The sequence below is a fragment of the Symphodus melops genome, assembly GCF_947650265.1.
Source record: "Symphodus melops genome assembly, chromosome: 20".
NCBI classification, from domain to species: domain Eukaryota; kingdom Metazoa; phylum Chordata; class Actinopteri; order Labriformes; family Labridae; genus Symphodus; species Symphodus melops.
The window spans coordinates 2508180-2527975 of NC_136710.1; the positions used below are offsets into that span (position 1 = coordinate 2508180).

Here is a 19796-nt window from a genome sequence, read left to right on the forward strand (position 1 = left end):
TGCGATGGAGCAGATTCAGGACTTAAAGGGACAGTTCACCTCTAAATGAGATTCCCCTTTTTCTGCCCAAAAAAATAAAAAATCCCTGTAAATCTGTGTTCAATTTAACTCTCGGTCGCTATGACGATTACAGCACACGAGCAGCGCAACCTAACGGCGAGGCTGATCAGCGCTTCTCTTTAGTCATTAAACATTTATAATGATTTTTTTTTTTTAAAACAGCATTTAAAGTTTTACTTGAGGAAATTCTACATCAAATCTAAGAATGCATTAAACGCTTGAATTTGGAGACTCGTGATTGGTCAATTTAAAACGACTGTGAAAGTTGTTTCCGAGTGATCGTTTGAAAGATTTTAATTCACTTGTCAAACATTTAAAAACCTTTTAAATTTATTTTTTCAGTCTTTCAAACAGGAAGAGATTTTAAAACGCAGCCTACGGCTCATCGGTCAGATCTGAAGAGAAACTCGACCCGGGTCCTCTACAGGACTCTGACGGAGCTGGACCTGGACCTGACCCCCCGTCTCCTCCAGGACCAGTGAAAGAACAGACTCAGGATGAAAAGGTGTTTTGTAAATAACTGTTTATTTGGAAACCAGGCCGTCTCTGCGCTTAGCTGCTGCCCTGCTTGGCGGCCAGCCTCTTGTCTCTCTCCTCGGCGATGGTCAGACGGATTCCCTTTCCTCTGGGCAGGGACACCCACGGCTTGTTGCCCTGGAGACAGAGAGGACGAGAGACGTTTGAAAACGACGAGCAGAAGAAAAGTTTTTTTACACATCCTGGAAATCTCTCTTTAAAAGAGAAAGCGGCGTGATCGTGGCGTTCACACTTTCTAAAGACTCGAACCAGTTTCTATTTCAGAGGACGACATGACGTCATGTCATAGACACGGTCAAGAGGTCAACGACAAAGGTCACTCAGGAGAAAGACCTTTAGGTCGACTTGTGCGCTCACAGGTTTTTTAACATTAAAGACAAAAAACCGCTACGACTTCCTCTTTCGTCGTTTACGGGGTCGACGCACTTGAAGCTTAAAAACGTCTTCTAGTGACGGAGCTCAGAACTTCTTAGAGGAGTTGGTCGCGTGTTTTCACGGCTGATCAAAACCAAAAGCGTCATCACGGCTCCGGAGCTCGCCCCCGCCCCGCCCGCCGCGGCGCTCTGAGTCTCACCTTGCCCACGATGAAGATGTTGGAGAGCCTGGTGGCGAAGCTGTTCCCGGTGCTGTCCTTGACGTGGACGACGTCGAAGGATCCGGGGTGACGCTCCCGGTTGGTGATCACACCGATACGACCCAAGTTAGCGCCGCCGGTCACCATGCACAAGTTTCCTGCAGGACGGCGGCGAGGAGGAAGAGGAGGAGCGTTAAAAACTCAAACAAAGAGCAGAAAGGTGGCGAAGAGGAAGAGAGAGACGCACCGGTGTCAAACTTGATGAAGTCTGTGATCTTGCCCGTGTCCAGGTCGATGCGGATCGTGTCGTTGACCTTGATGAGCGGGTCCGGGTAGCGGATGGTGCGGGCGTCGTGGGTCACCAGGTGGGGGATTCCCTTGGTGCCGACCATGAGCTTCTTCACCTTACACAGCTTGTACTGCGGAGCGACAAGTTGGACACGCTCAAACCGGGTCGACGACAAAAAGAACAGGCCGAGTCGGCGCTTTGAAGCGTTTCTCACCTTGGCCTCCTCGGCGGTGATGCGGTGGACGGTGAAGCGTCCCTTCACGTCGTAGATCAGACGGAAGTGCTCGCCCGTCTTCTCGATGCTGATCACGTCTGAGGGACACAAGAGAGAAAGAACGGGTCAGCGCCGGCTCGTCATCATCGCCGCTCAGCGAGGCTGGAAGTCTGACCTCGGGATACGACCACGATGGCGCCATGACAGCCTTACAGTCAGGTTGACAAACTGAGAATCCCAACAACCAGAAAAACTAAACATGAGGCCGACTCAGACGCTTCGAGCTGATTGGTCAGCGGACTTTTCTGATCGTGTAACGGTCAAACTTTCTGCTTTTGACACACACACAGCATGTTTAGAGAGAGAGAGAGAGAGTGTGTGTGTGTGTGTGTGTGTGTGTGTGTGTCGCGGCGTCCCCTGGGTTTGAAAATTAAAAATTACACCTCCACATGAGGTCAAGCCGTCATGACGAGCACAGACGACAACAAACCATCAACCTGTGATCACAGCGTGCTACCTGACCACACGATAACACACCTGGGACAACACACACACACACACACAGGAAGCCTCTTTACTTTACAAACACTAATCAAATAGAACGACGGGACAGTCACGAAGTTTCTAAAAGACTGAAATCATTCAGAGAGAATCCTCCTCCAGTACTCGCCCTCTCTCTCTCTCGCCCCCCCCCCTCTCTCTCTCTGCGTTCAGTCGAGGTGGACCAAACCAGACGTCACAACGTGAACGAGTCGACGAGGCGTCTCGGAGAACAAGCGGAGCTTCAACATTCACTCACACTGCAGCTGGAGTCTCGCCTTCACAGACGAAGGTCATGACCAGCTCGCCGCTCACCGAGACTTATTTTTAACCTTTAACACGTTTGGACGCGTCGTGATCGGAGCTCAGAACTTCTTAGAGGAATTGGTCGTGTTGTTTCAGCTCATTACTGATCAAAACCAAAGCATCATCATCGCTCCGCCTGCCTGACGTCACACACACACACACAGCGAGCGGAGGGCGTCACATGCTCACCCATGAACCCGGCGGGGTAGGTGATGTCGGTGCGGACTTTGCCGTCGATCTTGATGAACCTCTGCATGCAGATCTTCTTCACCTCGTCCCCGGTCAGCGCGTACTTCAGACGGTTCCTCAGGAAGATGATGAGGGGGAGGCACTCCCTCAGCTTGTGGGGACCCGTGGACGGCCGAGGAGCCTGGACAGGAAGTCAAAAACACGCTTTACGCCTGAACACGTGTGAGTCTGATACAACGGCTTCACAACAACCCTGATCCAGAACCTGACTCCAACGTTTAACTCCGAATAAAAAACAAGAAGGATGAATGTTTGCATCCATGAAGCGGAGCACGAGGTTCAATCTCAGACAATTAAACGGAGAAATGAATCTTTAACTTAAAAGTTAAACAAGAGGATATTTTCAGTTCTCACTGGTTGGCGCAGATCTTATATATTAGCATGTCTCCAACAGAAACACGAAACAAAAGACACATTTACTACTTTAAGGCTCTATACATAAAACAGACAGAAACATCCAGATCTCTCTCAACCTTCCAGAAGCTTCCCATGTTATTATTATTATTATTGTTTTAAACAAAGCAACATCTCCTGCAGGTTTTTATTAAGCTAACACTGAGCTGACAGTTCTAATGTTGGATCAGAAACACTCACAAACACTCCGGTCAGCTTGTCCAGCATCCAGTGTTTGGGCGCTGCGACGCGCTTCAGGTGCTTCTTCGGTCCTCTGGCCTGAAGAGGACGAAGAAAAAGAGAAGTTAAATAACTAAATAAACTACAGACAAACAAACAAAACCCAGCAGACACTGCTTTAATCTGACAGGAAACTCCGCTTATTAGAGAGGAAAGTGGTTAGCATTGAAAGCTAACATGCAGTTTGCATGAACCGGCTTCGGCCTAGCTCACCTGAAGTTACACGTTTACGGTTTTATATTTTTTATTAAATAAATATTTATAAGATAACCTAACATGAAACGTTAAATAGGTATACATAAAGCTCCACATAGAGTGACAGAGTAAGGAAAATAATAATGCTATTTCATTCAGAGTAGCACGCTAACGCTAATAGCCACATTCAGGCTAAGAAGGTTGTTTTTCTTAAATCACAAATAAAACGTCAAACATCGCGGAGTTTGGTTACAATTTAGACACCGATCTGTGGATGAGACGCGGTGTTTTAAAGCAGGACGTATACGTGTGTGATAATAGGAGAGATAAAAGCGATGTTTGATGATTATTTCAGAGGAGGATCGTGAGGAAAGACGGCTCACCATGTTGGAGTCTGCGGGGGAAAAGGACCTCCCTTCTTCCGGTTTTGGATGATAAGGCGGACGACGGCAGTCGGGGAGGGACAAAGTACTGTCAGCCGCTTTTTAAGTATGAAACGCTTTCCCACGCTTTTTTTAATTATTAAAAGACAGACAGCGATTTATTGTGGGATTATATTTCCTTGTTTTATTAAATATTTACATAATTTACATAAACAATCGAGGGTTTTGTTTTTTTAAATAATACTGTAAGGAAGATCTTTTTTTATTTTGACCTCTACAAAAACAACATAAGGTTTCAGGTTTAATATATACTGAAGGGAGAAGGGCAGCAGTTGGTTATTGTTTACTGTTTATTGTCACTAATGTCTTGTGTCCTGCTACAGGATGCTTTAATTATGTTATGAATACATTTATTGATGAGGAGTATTGAATAAATGCTGCCATTCATTTGTAGGTCTGCTCTATCTCAAAGGGCTGATCTTCACTGTGTCTCTGATTCCTGCAGGGGTTATTATAGGTCTAGTGTTTGATTGTGCAGGTTTAATTTTGATCTGAATAATTAAGACACTGACAAGAAGTTCTCCAGTAACACATCAAACTTTATAAAAAAAGTATGAAATAAAGCCAATCTACATTTTCATTAAGTGTTTCCATGTCCCTCTATGGACCCCTGCTGATCCACTCCTCTGTGTCAGATTTGTTCTGGTCAGGAAATGCCTCTGATACAGTCAGATCCTGGTTGTGTTTACACATGTCGGAGATTAAACTCTCCTGGGTCTGTCCGTCTTCCTCTCAAAAGATACCAACTGATGCACACATGATGCCGCTTCCTCTTGCAGACGAGTTCATGACTCCCAAAGCACCAAACAAAATATCTCCTGTGTGTGTTTGCACATTTGCTCATGGTGACCCACTTTGTGTTTTTAATTTTCAGCGCGTGCACCTTTTTGTCTCTCTGCAACTTCACACTGAGTTTCAGCTGTTTTAATTTCTTTTTTATTCCAACAAAATGCAAACGTATGTCTGCCGTGTCCCCCCCCCCCCCCCACCCCACTGTTTATTAGTGCGCTGAGGTGGCACATTTTTTCATTGCAAGAAAAATGGAGACGAGGACCTCAATCGATTCCAAAGTCGATGCACATTTGTCGCATGCAAAAATAGCTTTCACAAATTGCTCTAAAAAATGTCCTTAAACGTTTGGATTCAGGATGAAACTTCCACAGCTCCTCTCAACATGTCTTTATGTTTAATTTGACAAGAAAGGAAAACCGGAAACCAAAGACTTTAAAAAGTCTTTCTGTGTGAAATATAATCTATCTAAAAATCTATGAAGGGATAAAATCATTCTAAAAATGTATTATCTAAAAAATATAAAAAATATATATAATTTATCTAAAAATCTATGAAGGGATGAAATCATTCAGAAAATCTACTATCTGAAAAATATAAGAGATAAAACAATAAAAAATAGCACAGATGATAAAAGGTTGGTAGGATGGGGGATGAACTGTAACTGTGTCTGTGGTGTTTGTAGATGTTATTTTATATTTAAAGAGAGGACAGATGATAAAGGTGAGAGAGAGAGAGAGAGAGAGAGAGAGAGAGAGAGAGAGAGAGAGAGAGAGAGAGAGAGAGAGAGAGAGAGAGAGAGAGAGAGTGGTGAAGGACCTCTGCACATTAAGCATTAGGTTCATACTGTTGCCCCTGGAAACAACTTACTTTTAAACCTATGCACCTAATCGTTGATTGTGTTTTTTTACTTAATATTCTTGTGCAGCAACATGCTTCCTCCACCACTAGAGGGCAGCAGAGTGCTCTTTGAAGCGCGATATTTAAAGAGCACATCAACAGGCTGAGATGTTATGAAAGGAAGGTTTCATTGGTCATTTATAATAAATAAATAAATAAATAAATCAGAAGCGTTTCATTGAGCTACAAAGAAGTGTTTAAGTCTATTTAGATTTGCAGAAAAATGAAAATGATTTAATAACCTTGTGGAATGAGAGAAATATCAAGTTGTTAGCTGTACTTACGCTCTTTGGCCAGCAGGGGGAAGCGTTGTACAAATGAACAAACAGCATCGACAACAAAGCAGGTTTCCAGTTTTGTCTCAGCTAAAAGACTTCTTATAGAAAATTATTACAACAAGCTTAATTTAAGAATAACAATAATCAAGCTAGCACGCTGAAGCGGCGCCTGTGGCCTTGCGGTTGGTTTGAGCGCCTCATGTGCAGAAGCTGTGTGGCTTCTTACCCACGTCGTTCTTCACTCCGGTTAAAAAAAGGCTCCAAAAAATGAATCTTAGATCAAAGGAAAAAAAATGCATTTTGCATGTTAGCCATTAGCTGCTAAATACGAATCTATATTATATTTTGTAGATGGACAGGAGCTTGTAAAGTCATCAGACTCCTCCAAGTACTCGCACTGCAGGTCCCACCTACACATCCACACACTGATGGTAGAGGCTGCTGTCAGAGGTCACTCATCCATTCATACACGGCTGCTGAAGCAGTGGGAGCAACTTGGGGTTGAGTGCGTTGCCCCAAAAACAAGACAAGGTCAAACCTACTACGGTGAATTTAAAAAATGTAAATTAATTTAAAACTACATTTTTGCAAATATTTCATCCAATGTAATATCAGTCTGCTGTTTGAAATGACAAAACAAATGAAGTTTTTTCTCCTTCTTTATTCATCCATCAACTCGAAGCCGTAACAAAAATACACGCCTTTCTCAATATAACTCATTTACATATTCATATAGATGTACAAGTGAGAGCCGGTGAGCAAAAAGTGCTTTTAAAAAAATCATCTTTCAGTAATAATCATTCCATCATGAAAAAGAAAAGAATAAATCAAGAAAATGATCTCGAGGTTTTTAAAGTAAATATGTTGAAAAAAATCAAAATCAGTGCAGAGTGGGCGTGGTCTTTAAAACGAGCCGACCTGGCAGCAGAGGAAAACCCTGTAACAGATACATCAGCGCTGGTGTTGAAGGGTTCTGGAACATTCTTCATGACCCGGCGGAGGTCCTGGAGGGAAACGGGTCGAGTGAGTAACAAATCACCGCTGTCACGTAGAAAACTGTAAATCCAGACGGGTAGTCGAGACTCCAGGGAGGTTACTGAAAGCTCACGCTGACGCAAAAACTCAGGGAGGAAAAGTCATCTCGACTTCAAAACAAAAAAAATAAGAACACGGTCCAAAAAGTTGAAGCATCCTTTCAGAAATAATCTGCTTCAGTTTAAGGGATTTGCAGTGAGCAGAAATGTGTCAAACCAGCAGCAGCTTTTAGATGCTACGATAGTAAAATACTCAAAATCTTTTTCTGCGTAAAAACGCCTCAAAGTCAACCAAAGAGAACATGAAACATCTTCAAGCACAGGGGCCAAGTTGTTCTCAAAAAACCAAAATAGCTGTGAGGTATATTTTGAGTTCAAAAGGTCGCCTCTCTCTCTCTCTCTCTCTCTCTCTCTCTTTCTGGGGTTAATCTGTAAATATGGAGTGTAAAGGAGAAGAGGAAATGAAAGCCTTCAGATGATTCCAACAAACTTCTCAGCGGGGGAGGAGAGACGTCACACGGCAACGTAAAAAAAAGAAAAAGAAAACATTCAATCAGCTGGGATTACCGCAAAACAACACACACACACACACACACACACACACACACACACACGCACACACACAGTCCTTTAAAACACTGACGAGCAGATGGAAACAAACACGACCTGTCCTCGAGTGAAGTGTGTTATTTTGAAACGCTTCAGACTCAGACGCCGAGGAAGAAAAGAATCAGTGTGTCCGTCCGTCTGCCGGATTGAGACGTGATGAGATGCATCTTTATTTCTTCTCTCTCTCTCTCTCTCTCTCTCTCTCTCTCTCTCTCTTAATAAAGCCGTTGTTGTTGCGGAGGGAGGTGCAGGAACCCATCCAGAAGGACTCCTTCATCGCGCGTTCATTAATGAACACTTCTCTTGTTTCATTCACGAAAAAAGGGGGAAGAAATTTGACGTGCTCGTTGAGCGCACGCGACGACTCCTTTCACCTGCATCGGTCAGAAACGTGCCGAATGTGCTGTGTAATAATTTGCATGAAGACTAATTCGATTGGACAAAAGTTGCAGAAAAGTTTCGATGATTGGACAAAAAGTTGCAAGGTCGCCCAGAATTCACGGGTTGAATTGGTTGAATTTTTCGTCCTAGAGTCTGGAAACGTCAGCCTGAAGCAGAACGAGTAAAAGTCGGTCTGTTCATGAAGTTTGGTCTCTGGACATCATTGGGAGAATTCAACAAGAGATTTTCAGGACTCACAGTCGAGGGAATTGATCACCCCAGTAGAGACGATTAAATTTGAAAAATTTTACATATTGTGGGGATTTTTCTGTTAAACCAGTTAAAGAAGTTTCATGCAGTCGTTTTGGACCTTTAAACTGAAGCTGCAGTTCTTTGGTAGAGTTTTCATGGTTTCTTTCACCCCTTTAACATCAATGAGGGATAAACCCTTGAACTTATGTTTAATCGTCTTTACTTTGAGACAAGTGCACGCAGGAAATCCTGAAAGGTGACGGGAGGCGAAAACCAGCAAATACGGTCTCGTTTGCTCTTCGTCGTATTCGTCTTTAACTACTTGTTCTGTTTTCCGCTCCCTCCTTTAACAATCCTCGGTGAGTCTGTGTGTCATTGAACAAGTGCCTGTTTCACGGCTGCTTCTCTCATTTCTCTGCTGTAACACCATCCCAGTGTGTGTGTGTGTGTGTGCGTGTGTGTGTGTGTGTGTGTGTGATGTATTTTTTTCCCCCTTGCCTTTGTATTCATGCACAAACACTCGTTTGGTTTCTCTGGACTCACACAGGTAGGTGTTTGTGCACATGCACATAAACACACAGGTGTTACATTGTGTGTGTGTGTGTGTGTGTGTGTGTGTGTGTGTGTGTGTGTGTGTGTGTGTGTGTGTGTGTGTGTGTGTGTGTGTGTGTGTGTGTGTGGTCCAAAGGAGAGATGCACAACGCCCACATGACAGACACACCAGGTTGGAGGTGAAAGGCCTTTGTTGCCACCACACGGTTCAAGCCCGCGTCTCCTATTACCACAACAGCTACAGGTCACAGACCCCATGAATCCATCTACGACAGCGTGCAGCCCCTATAGGTGGAGGTGGAGGGTTGGATGTCAGTTTAGGGAGAGGGGGGGAGGGGGGGGGGTGCACTGCTCACCTGCAAAGATGTGAACAGTCAGGGAAAGTAAAGCAGCACAAGTGCAGATTGGGATGCTAACATGTTAGCGGCAAACAGTAGCATATAACCGTTAAAGAGGACATATTATCCCCCGTTTCAATCAGCCCCCCCCCCTCTGTGCTCTCAATGAAACATCTGTGCTTTAAAATATAACACGAATCAAGCTGTAGAAACCAGCTCTCTCAGAACGCTCCGTTTTGGTGTGTGTGTCTCTTTAAATGCAATAAGCCCCGCCCCCCTGAGTTTTCCAGGTAGACGTCACCCCTCTGTAGAGAGAATAAAAATGGCGGACCTACGCAAACATTTGCTCTAGGCTCTGATTGAATTCAATGGGTGGAGTCACCAGGGGAGGGGGAGGGGCTTATTTAACAGAATCCACCTTGTGATGTCACAAACTGAGAACATTTGAAACGGAGCGTTTTTCTCTTTGTGGTCAGACTCACAAACAAATGACTGGATGGATTTATTTCAAATTTTGTGTGTTGATAGACACTCAGGTTACCCAAATAAATGTTTAAAAACACTGTGAAAGTGGATGTTTCCTCATATGTCCCCTTTAATGATTCATCAGCATACTTTGGCACCGAAGCTTCAACCATTGGATAAACATTTGGAATGATTAAACCAGTTGATGTTTCGGTCTACAGCCACCGCGTGATGTGGACTTAAAAGCTTCCAGGCTTATAAAAGATAAAACAGATGATGCTTCCTCACCAGGTAGTCAAAGTGTGGCGATCGTGGGGCGTGTTAGCGCTGAATTAATGTTTTTAAAACAAACATCAAAGTGGTTAAAACCAAAAAAAAACAGACCTTGCGTCCTCACCAAAACAGGAAGCGCTATCTCTGATAACTGACGATAGATTGACTCCACCACCCGCGGGGTCAGTGATCTCGCACTGTAGGCCGGCGGGCAACAAATAACGTACACGTAGTCGCGACTCGCATGACTAAAAGTCCTCGACCGTTTCAATGGGGCTGTGTTACGGAGCCAGAAAAACAATTTACTCTATTCAGGTCCCATGCTCTGAAAAACCCACATCTCTTTATCTAATTCATTACGTTCAGAAAAGAAGAACCGATTATAGAACAGTCCTTGTCTCAAGGTCCTGATGGATATCAGCCACCGTCTTGAATAACATGCCTTCACGAAGTCCACTGGTTGATCTTTATTTAAACAAAAAAAAAAAAGAACGGAAACGAAGAACATTGAGATAACCAGTTTTTAAGACAAGGGATTTCTTTGTGAAGGCGAGGGATCAGGAGTCCCTTTCCCATGAGACCACAGTCTAATATTGTCCGTTAAGAAAAACAGGAAACGTAGTGTGTGTCATCCTTAAACATCCCAGAACAAGTTTTGTTTCTAGTGATCATTCAGGAGAAAAAACAAAAACAAAAAAAGAAGTCCAGAGAAATCAAAAGAAAAAGCAGAAGTCAAACCGGCGTGTCAACTTAGCGATTTGGTTTTCCAGACGGCTACGAACATCTCCAACCTGTCCTTTGTGGATCATTTTGTTCCCCCGTCGCTCATTGATTTCAAGCTGAGTCGAGCTCTTTGGGTCTCTCTGTTTCCTTCCTTCCTTCTGTTGCTGCTCGGCTCATGGTTCGAAATTTTTCACCCTCAAATGAAAAGTAAAAAATACAGATCAGAGGCCTCTTTCCGCAAGAGCGCAACTTGATTGAAAACACAACAGCTGAATCCGGAGCAACGCATCGTTTCCTTTTATCCATCAGTCTTTCCAGAAAGAGTTCAAAAAGAAAAGAGGAAACTTATCTCTTCCTCGTCGTCACGGTTTCTTCTGTTTCGTCGTCATTATAAAAATCGACCGAGAAAAGGAGGAAAAGGAAGAAAAAAAAATAGAGGCGAGAACACCTTCTCTCTCTCTTTGTCAACTATTTCCATAGATCTTTAAAGTTTTTCCGTCCTCGTCTGTCAGCATCCGGCCGGTACATCCGACATGAAGTCAAACTCGTTCTGGCCCAGCCAAAGCTCGGGCAGCTCGTTGGCTCGGTCCAATCCGAGCTCCACCACCAGCGACATGAGAACCTCCTCGTCCACTGGGTCAAAGTCGATAATTGCACCTGGACCGGAGGTTTGGTTCCCCATGCCGATGCCGACCCCCATTCCACCTCCGCCGAGGCCTCCGGACGGCCCCAGGAGCTGGTTCCCCGCGCTCAGCGGCGACGCACCGAAGCCCCTTTGAGCGCCGCCGGTCGCTTGGTGCCCAGCGGAAGCGCCGGCGAGGTTCTGGTAGTGCGAGTTGAGTTTCTGCAGCTGCATGCTGGCGATGAGATGCGGACCCGTCTGAAGGCAGAAGGGCTGAGGTTTGGCGGCAGTCAGCGACGATCCCGGCGAGGAGGCGGTCCCGGAAGACGGGGAGAATGGCACGGCCGAGGTTTTGGAGGACGGGTAGTGGAGCAGGGAGCTGAGAGGAGAGGAGGAGGAGGAGAGGTCCTTCATCGCAGCGTGGGCAGTGCCAGGCAGCAGCAGTGAGGTCATCACCGGGGAAACCCAGAGCCTGAAGAAAGAGAGCAGAAATGTTACGCAACGTCATAAAATCTGGGACAAGCCGAGCGCGTTCCAGACGTCGACGACACGGCACTTCCATGTGAGCGATACACCCTGAAACAATCCGACGCTAAATCCACATCTAGAGATCAGAATCAAGGGAAAGGAAGCGCTATGTTTTCATCATTCCTGTGGAGCTCGGCGCTATCTCGCATTGGATCTGTTAAAAAAAAAAAACCCTATAAATAACTTGAACTGGCAGAGTCAGGATAAGATACACATCACATTCCAGTTTGTTTTGCAGAAGGAGGGAAACTTGGAATCCGTGCAGAAAATCTCTGAACAGAAACAACGGCACGCAGCGGACCCCTGTTGAATATTTGCATGACTCCAAACTCGTCGTTCTCTCTCTTTTGTTCAGAGCAGCTGCTCAGTGTGTAAAGCGTTCGCCCCGTTCTCCGAGCAAACATCACATAAAAAGCGCGAATCAATTCAACGGGCTGTTAAAAGTGATTGCACCCTCGCGAACGTGCGCTTGATTAGGTCATTGTGTCGAGGAAACCTGTCGTCATGGCAACGGCAGGGATGCAGCAGAGATACAAAAGGACTTAAAAAAAGGTTTCTAAATATTCATGTCGGTTTGCTGACGTGCTGAATTGCGGCGAGCTAAACGTGAATCCAAAACGCGACGTGTTCTCGCGTTTTCATCACAAATTGAATCCACGGGAGAAAGTTTTCAAATTGATCGAATAGCCGTGCTAGCCACCTAGCTAGCGTTTCTGCACAAACAAGCGGCTACTTCCCGCCGCAACAAGAACGCTGTTGTTGAACTTGAGGGGGGCGGCTTCACTCGTGTTCTTGTGACCCAGTCGACCACCAGAGTCCGATCTGTCTGTGAAAGCGAGTCGACCTCGGAGTCCGGGCGTCCGCATGACTCGAGGACGACTGGTTTTTTTTCGCTGCGCGTGTTAGCTTGATGTCTGCTTTTCCTCTTGACCTACTGAGGAGCAAATTAACCATGAAAAGGCTGCGGCGAGAAAATAGGCCTGTGTGTGGGTAGCCAAGGATTTAGAGTGTTTATAGGTCTACGTCTGTGTCTGTGTCTGTGTCTGTGTGTGTGTGTGTGTGTGTGTGTGTGTGTGTGTGTGTGTGTGTGAGAATGGAGTTTGTAACACAACAGAGCCTTTGAGGATCTTAAAGAGTGATTGGGTCACAGAGAGCAGAGTCTGAGAACAGAGCATGTCTGAGTGTGTGTGTGTGTGTGTGTGTGTGTGTGTGTGTGTGTGTTGTGTGGAGCATTACACACTGAGAAAAAGTCATTGAGATGTGTGTGTGGGTATAAAGAAGAAGAAGAAGAAGAAGGTTGAATGTGTGCGTCCTATAGACGGCTCATGTTTAAGTCTCAGAGCTGGTTTATATTACACACAGCGTGTGTGTGTGTGTGTGTGTGTGTGTGTGTGTGCCCTAACACACACTCGCATCATGCGGCTGTCCTTTGAGTAAGTTAATCGCTGAATAGTATGTGTCTGTCTTCACACACACACACACACACACACACACACACACACACACACACACACACACACACACACACACACACACACACACACACACACACACACACACACACACACACACACACACACACACACACACACACACACACACACACACACCTCCTCCTCCTCAGCACTGGCTCTTATTTAGCGAGAACATAATTGCTACAGGCAGGCATGCAGCTGCACTCGACTGATAGAGTTAACACACACACACACACACACACACACACACACAAAGACAGCAAACAGCTGTCAGTGGCAGGTCTACGTGTGTGTGTGTGTGTGTGTGTGTGTTTCTTCATTATTCATTGACTGATTACTGTCAGGACCAGGCTGCACATGGTGCCTCTCGCTTCGCTGGCTGCACTCGTTCTTCTCTCAGGCAGGGAAAAGAAGACAACAACAACGACAACAAAATGGCTAAAATAATAATAAATAAGCAGACATCTTGCATTTAAAGATGCATCAACTAAACATCTGGCGTGGAAAGTTTGTCCAATTGGCTGAAAATAAAAGTCTGGAGTTGGACATGAATTCTTTCCCACACTTCAGGAAATTAAGCACATACACACAAACGGCTTCACAGCAGCCAGGTTGTTGGTTTCCATCCACTTGTTTTTTGCTGCTCCGGACACTTAATTATTAATTACATAACAGAAGTGGAAAAATTGCATACAATAAAAATCGAAGCTCCTTTTAATGGGCGCGCTAGCTTTAGCTCCTTTTTAATGGCTGCGCTAGCTTTAGCTCCTTTTAATGGGTGTGCTAGCTTTAGCTCCTTTTAATGGGCGTGCTAGCTTTAGCTCCTTTTTAATGGCTGCCCTAGCTTTAGCTCCTTTTAATGGGCGTGCTAGCTTTAGCTCCTTTTTAATGGCTGCGCTAGCTTTAGCTCCTTTTAAAGGGCGCGCTAGCTTTAGCTCCTTTTTAATGGGCGCGCTAGCTTTAGCTCCTTTTAAAGGGCGCGCTAGCTTTAGCTCCTTTTAATGGGCGCGCTAGCTTTAGCTCCTTTTAAAGGGCGCGCTAGCTTTAGCTCCTTTTAATGGGCGCGCTAGCTTTAGCTCCTTTTAAAGGGCGCGCTAGCTTTAGCTCCTTTTAATGGGCGCGCTAGCTTTAGCTCCTTTTAAAGGGCGCGCTAGCTTTAGCTCCTTTTAATGGGCGTGCTAGCTTTAGCTCCTTTTAATGGGCGTGCTAAGCCCTGCACTACAACACGGATGTAAACAAGCTTTAAGACCTGACAGGATGTCACAGTAGCGGTGCAGTTTAGAGGTGATTTCATTTAGAAAACTGAGATAAAGGCTCCTCTGTTTGTGTTCCTTAGTGAATCATCAGCGTGAGACAACGAGTCGACCTCTGGCGCCTGGACGCGTGAAATCATGTAAACTGGCCAAATGCATTTCCTCGAGCTATTTTGCATTTTTAGCAAACCCAACGATCTCATCTCTTATCGACACACACGAACACGTCAGACTTCCAGGTCGAGGCCCGGCTCTGGTTCAGAACGCCAAGGCGAGTTTGGTCTACGTGCAAAACCGATGACATCATCCAGCTGTGATTTTAGTTGGACTGAACATGTTTACCTGCATGTTAGGTTTTAGTTGGACAAACAGTAAATGTATTAACTCGTGAGTGTTCGGTTCCAGATGTTGAAGGTGAAGTACAGGGGATTATTCTGCTCTTTGGTTGAGGTCTTTGTAGAACAGCAACCTGCAGCTTCCTGTTTTCAGTCGTTGAAATGAAAATGGATTTGACGTGAAAACATCCAAACTCTTCGCTCCCCTCGTCTTCGGGCCGAGTCAGGAAGGATGCTGTGAGAAGCTGCTTGGAGGAGCGCCAATGTTTTTTCCTGTTCACAGCTGACCTGACTCATTGTTTTCTTCCAGCACTTTTTAAAAAAATTTTTTTATGAGATTGTGAAATCAGCCTGTGTTACGGTTTCCCTAAAAAAAGATTTCATTAGCGGTGTGTTTGTTTATTCATCTGTTTGAATTATCAGCCATGAAAGTCTGAAACTGCTGCCTGTTATCATATTGATCAACCAGCTAATACACAGCCAAAGACAATGTCTAAAAATGGATTCTATGTTCAATAGTTGCAGCAAAGATCATCATCATTCAAAAAACCGGGACGTCAATAAATTTGACAACGTGGTTTAAAAAATGACTGAAGAGATTATGGATTTAGCTGCCAATGACGTCTCTGGATGGTTGAGTGATGGCTCGTTTAGAAAAGGACAATTAGACATCAGATTAAACTGTTTGAATGGATTCTTGTCACACCGGCCTTTTTAAATCGAATATGAGGCTTTTGTAGATTTTGATCCTTGTCTGGGTTAAATAAGACTCTGAGAGCTGAACAGCTGCAGACCAGTTTTCTTTTTTTTAATCTAAAATTGGCAACCTGTTTTCATCCAAACTGAAGTCCCACAAAGTGCTCAGTAGGTAGATTCAGACAGGTCCTAATGTGCTCCAATAAAAGCTCCCTCATATATCTTAGTGTTCAACTAAGTGACTGTTAGACAACACTCACACTCCGTACTCATAACAATGAGGAGAAGACGATGAAAAACAAGAACACTGACGGGAGGTTTCTCCATTACACTCTCTCGCCGCCAACAGCCGAGGTTTCAATTACACAATTAAAGCGTGACGAGCAAATTGAAACGTCAGTCTGTCTCTCTGTTTCCCTTTCAAACACGCACGCGCGCGCGCGGAGCATATGCTGCCACAGCATGACGCATTCACCACGCGCCTTAATTGCCTCCAACTTCACACTAATAAGAAGCCACACACTGATTAGTGCAACAAAGTTTTCATCTGTTGTTAAACTTGGGTGTCCTGCAGCTTAAAAAAAAACAAACTTTGATTGTATTTTTAATCGGTGACTTTAAGTAAAGAGTCACAAAATGCAAATAGACCAAAACTTGTTGTTATGAAATGGAAATAAAACTCATCAATGTATTGAACTCGTAAGTGTCTTTGAGATCGTGCAATCTAAAATATGATATGAAGAGGAGGATGTGTAAAAAGCGTGTTAATGTGACTTTTATGGGCTCAAACAGAAGCTTCTTCAGCTCCAGGCTGGAAAAACGCTTGACCTCATTTGAAATGTTATGTAAACACTTAACAGAGAAGAAGAAACTTTCACTGAGACACATTCAGAGCACAGACACACACTGACAACACAAATCCTGTCAACTGCACAGAAAATGACAAGAATCTAAATAAACAGAGGTGGGTTACCAACCTGTGAGAAAACAAAAAAAAACCCCGGTGCAGTCCAGAGAAAGTCAAAACGATGTGAAAGAGTCCGCAGAGGTGGTCCAGTGAAGAGGGACAAACCCAGCAGCAGGACTGAAGCGTCTCTGGAGGGGTCTGTCAGCTCCTCAATGAGCTCCTTACTCAAGAAAACTGCATTTTGTTCCGCGCTCTCTCTCTCTCTCTCTCTCCCCTCACTGACCAGGCTGAGTGTGTGTGTGTGTGTGTGTGTGTGTGTGTGTACGGGCATGCTGCCGTCCAAAACCAAGGCACTGGATTATCAAAGGATTCTGATGGATGCATCCTATTGGTTGGGGCGAAAATGGGTGGGCGGGGCCTCATCGCACCAATTTAGATGGAAAAAAGTTTAATTAAAAATATGAAGTAAATGAAAAATCATGTTCTGGGCTTCTTACAATTTAAATTCAATTTGACTTTATTATTATTATTTTTAAATTTAAAAGCTGCTTCTAGATTCTGTGAGGTCTTTAACCTCTGCTGTGAAAAAAATGAAACATCCTGCAGTTTTTCGAGGGTCTTCCTGTCTCCATGAGCCAATCAAACTATCGAGTTTAATCAATTAGATCCGAGGTGACACGCCTCAGTTTAATCCTTTTTGAACAGTCTGATAAAAACTACCTCCGACTGTGAGGTTAATGCTTAAAAGGCAATTCAGGAAAATGTTCAGATCCTGAATCCCTTCAAATGGTCTGCATGGCCTCCATCTTGGCGTGCTCCAGATTTATTATCATTTACGCTATTTCATGGGTCCTCCATCAAAAAAAAAAAAAAAAACACCCACCAAGTGTTTAGTCCAACACCTGAACCTGAAAAGCTGACAGTCACACGTTGTCCTTATCGGGTTCATTATTTACACCGATTCTTGTTCTGGATCCACGACAGGGTCTCTCCTGTTCCAGATCCCGGATCCGATCCAGCCTCCAGAGTTTGGATGTTGCCGCTGTGTGCAGGGCAGATGTTCCTCATTCTGAAGCAAACACCATCAGGAATCAAATGGACCATTTCAGAGAGAGCTCTGTCTTTGTCTGTGTCACTCACCCACAGAGAGAGAGAGAGAGAGAGAGAGAGAGAGAGAGAGAGAGAGAGAGAGAGAAAGAGAGAGAGAGAGAGAGAGAGAGAGAGAGAGAGAGAGAGAGAGAGAGAGAGAGAAAGAGCGAGCGAGGTGGTCTGTGAATGATTTGCATGACTACATGTCCTTGTTATTGCGATGTCCTTGTGTGATTAGAGACGTTGATGACACTGAATTTGTTCGGAGTGATTTATCGAGGCAGGCTGGTCGGTGGTTGCAACACAGGAAATAATGTTTGAGCAGTTGTGTACACTTTTTTTTTATTTTTTTATTTGGTGTATCTAACTTACCAACGTTTAAATCAGAAGTGACATCTGAGTCAGTGAGACAAAAATCCCAGCCCATCAATATTGACGACTTCGGCTTTAACTACAGCACAAGGCCTCGCAAATCAATTTGTAAATCCCTTTTTTTTTTGGCCTCATTAAAATGTTCTTGATTGCAACATTTTCCCTCTTTTTTTTTTTTTATTGCTTGATTGTAATTGTTCACACATTCTTGTTTGGCAACGCTGACATGAAACACAAACAAACAGCGGTATGACAATATATATCAAACAAAAGAGTACAAAAAAAACATTCAATTTAATCAACGTTATTTATACGGAAAGAACGACAGAACAAAACAAAAAGACAATAAATATCATCTAAAACAGTGTTAGCATAAAACGTGGTCATGTTTTAGTGTTTCAATAAAAACAGGAACGTCTCATACAAGCTCGAGGCGAAAGATCATTTCTAACTTTACTATCAGGCAATTCATGACTCAGCACAATTCAATTTGAAAGGAAATATTGGAAACGGACGGTCAACATTTGATGCCATGTCACCGGGTCATCTGTGACGCTTTAACTCACCGATCAAACTGAACCACCACGTGGGGCGGCTGGAGCTCAGTCGGTTGCCTCTCCAGCAGAAGGTTGGGGGTTCGATCCCCGTGCAGCTCCTACATGTCCGACGTGTCCTCGGGCGTTACACTAGACGCTGAATTGCGTCGCTGGCTTTGATTCGTCAGAAAACTAAGACGAGCGCGATACAAGCTCAAGTCCGTTGAACGTGTTCTGGTGTTATTAGAGGCAGCAGACGACATACATGTTGTGTTTCATTGTATTGTGTTCATAAATGACGAAGAACAACTAAATCACCCGACGGGTTTTATTGTTTTGACAGAAATCTATCAGAAAAAATAAATAAAAAATAGTCCATTCACTGTACATAAGTATTGACAAAGAACAGAAGTGAATCAATAATGAAGGTTATAATGATGTGAGGATAACATACAATAAAAACAACTCTCTTCCAGATTGGCAGAAACCCGAATCAGATCTTTTTTCCTGCGAAATCTCAGGAGACAACAGATTATCTGCGGTTAGAATTTCTTCACCGTTTGGTCGAGAAGAACTAAAATGAGAAACAGTCCAAATGTTCTGCACACAACAGGATCGTGTTGTGTTTTAATTTGTCTGTAAAGTTCGCACCACGCTGTTGGAAAAGGTACGAGGAGCTCACGTCTAGCCAACTTGTTGCTCAATATCACGAAGCAGAGTTGATCAACCGTTCTCTTCCACGCTAACGCTAACGCTAACGCCGCTTTCATCAGAGCTAGCTTAACGCTGCATCTGCTGCTTCTTCCTGGTGGATTTGCCGTGTTTAATTCACTGGGGACAAACAAAAAGCTGTTTGGGGAGGAAGAAAAAAAACCACCCAAAAGTGTCAATTGGGAACCGCCAATTTATCCCCCCCCCCTCCGTCCTTTCCCTCCCCCACGTCTTACTCAAAAAAGAACAAGTCCATTCACCACCCAGCGCCCATTCATCTCAATAGTCGGTGGAAGGAGGACGTCATTACGCGCCAACAACGTGCTTCGGCGCGGTCAAGTGCCACGCGCTCGGCCTCTCTTCCGTTAAGCAGATAAAAGGTGGCATCTGTCTTTATTGTGCGCGTAAATCCCCTCCGCCATTGACCGGAGACACTTCACATGTTGATGAGGACGAGGACATATAGATGAAGGCCCCCCCCCCCCCCCCCCCCCGCTACTTTGTTCCCATGAGGTAGTGTGGAGGAGGAGGAGGGAGGCGGGGGGGCCTTTATGCAAAACGGACAAACCGTTTGTGATTTCCATCTAAGCAGACAAATAATTATAGCATGTTGGTCAAACTGCCAGAACTGGACTTTT

General features: G+C 44.5%; 2 protein-coding genes across 2 annotated transcripts; both read right to left on the minus strand.

The window, feature by feature from the left end:
* Nucleotides 1-566: 566 nt before the first annotated feature.
* On the minus strand, nucleotides 567-4078 carry rps4x (ribosomal protein S4 X-linked). Its single transcript, XM_079372003.1, has 7 exons — nucleotides 3981-4078; nucleotides 3364-3441; nucleotides 2710-2890; nucleotides 1675-1772; nucleotides 1419-1590; nucleotides 1172-1329; nucleotides 567-714 (listed from the first exon to the last, which is right to left on the minus strand). The coding sequence occupies exons 1-7, from the start codon at nucleotides 3981-3983 to the stop codon at nucleotides 613-615; spliced, it is 792 nt and encodes a 263-aa protein (XP_079228129.1). The 5' UTR covers nucleotides 3984-4078; the 3' UTR covers nucleotides 567-612.
* A 6280-nt stretch (nucleotides 4079-10358) lies between these two features.
* cited1 (Cbp/p300-interacting transactivator, with Glu/Asp-rich carboxy-terminal domain, 1) lies at nucleotides 10359-16770 on the minus strand. Its single transcript, XM_079372009.1, has 2 exons — nucleotides 16521-16770; nucleotides 10359-11728 (listed from the first exon to the last, which is right to left on the minus strand). Exon 2 carries the CDS (start codon nucleotides 11707-11709, stop codon nucleotides 11143-11145), a length of 567 nt encoding a protein of 188 aa, XP_079228135.1. The 5' UTR covers nucleotides 11710-11728; nucleotides 16521-16770; the 3' UTR covers nucleotides 10359-11142.
* Nucleotides 16771-19796: the final 3026 nt, after the last annotated feature.

Coding starts and splice junctions, on each gene's coding strand:
- rps4x (XM_079372003.1), bottom strand. Junction 2,891..3,363: donor ACAAGCTGACCGGAGTGTTT/GTGAGTGTTTCT, acceptor CTTCCTGTCCAG/GCTCCTCGGCCGTCCACGGG. Junction 1,330..1,418: donor CTTCATCAAGTTTGACACCG/GTGCGTCTCTCT, acceptor GCCGTCCTGCAG/GAAACTTGTGCATGGTGACC.
- cited1 (XM_079372009.1), bottom strand. CDS start 11,709: ATGACCTCACTGCTGCTGCCTGGCACTGCCCACGCTGCGATGAAGGAC.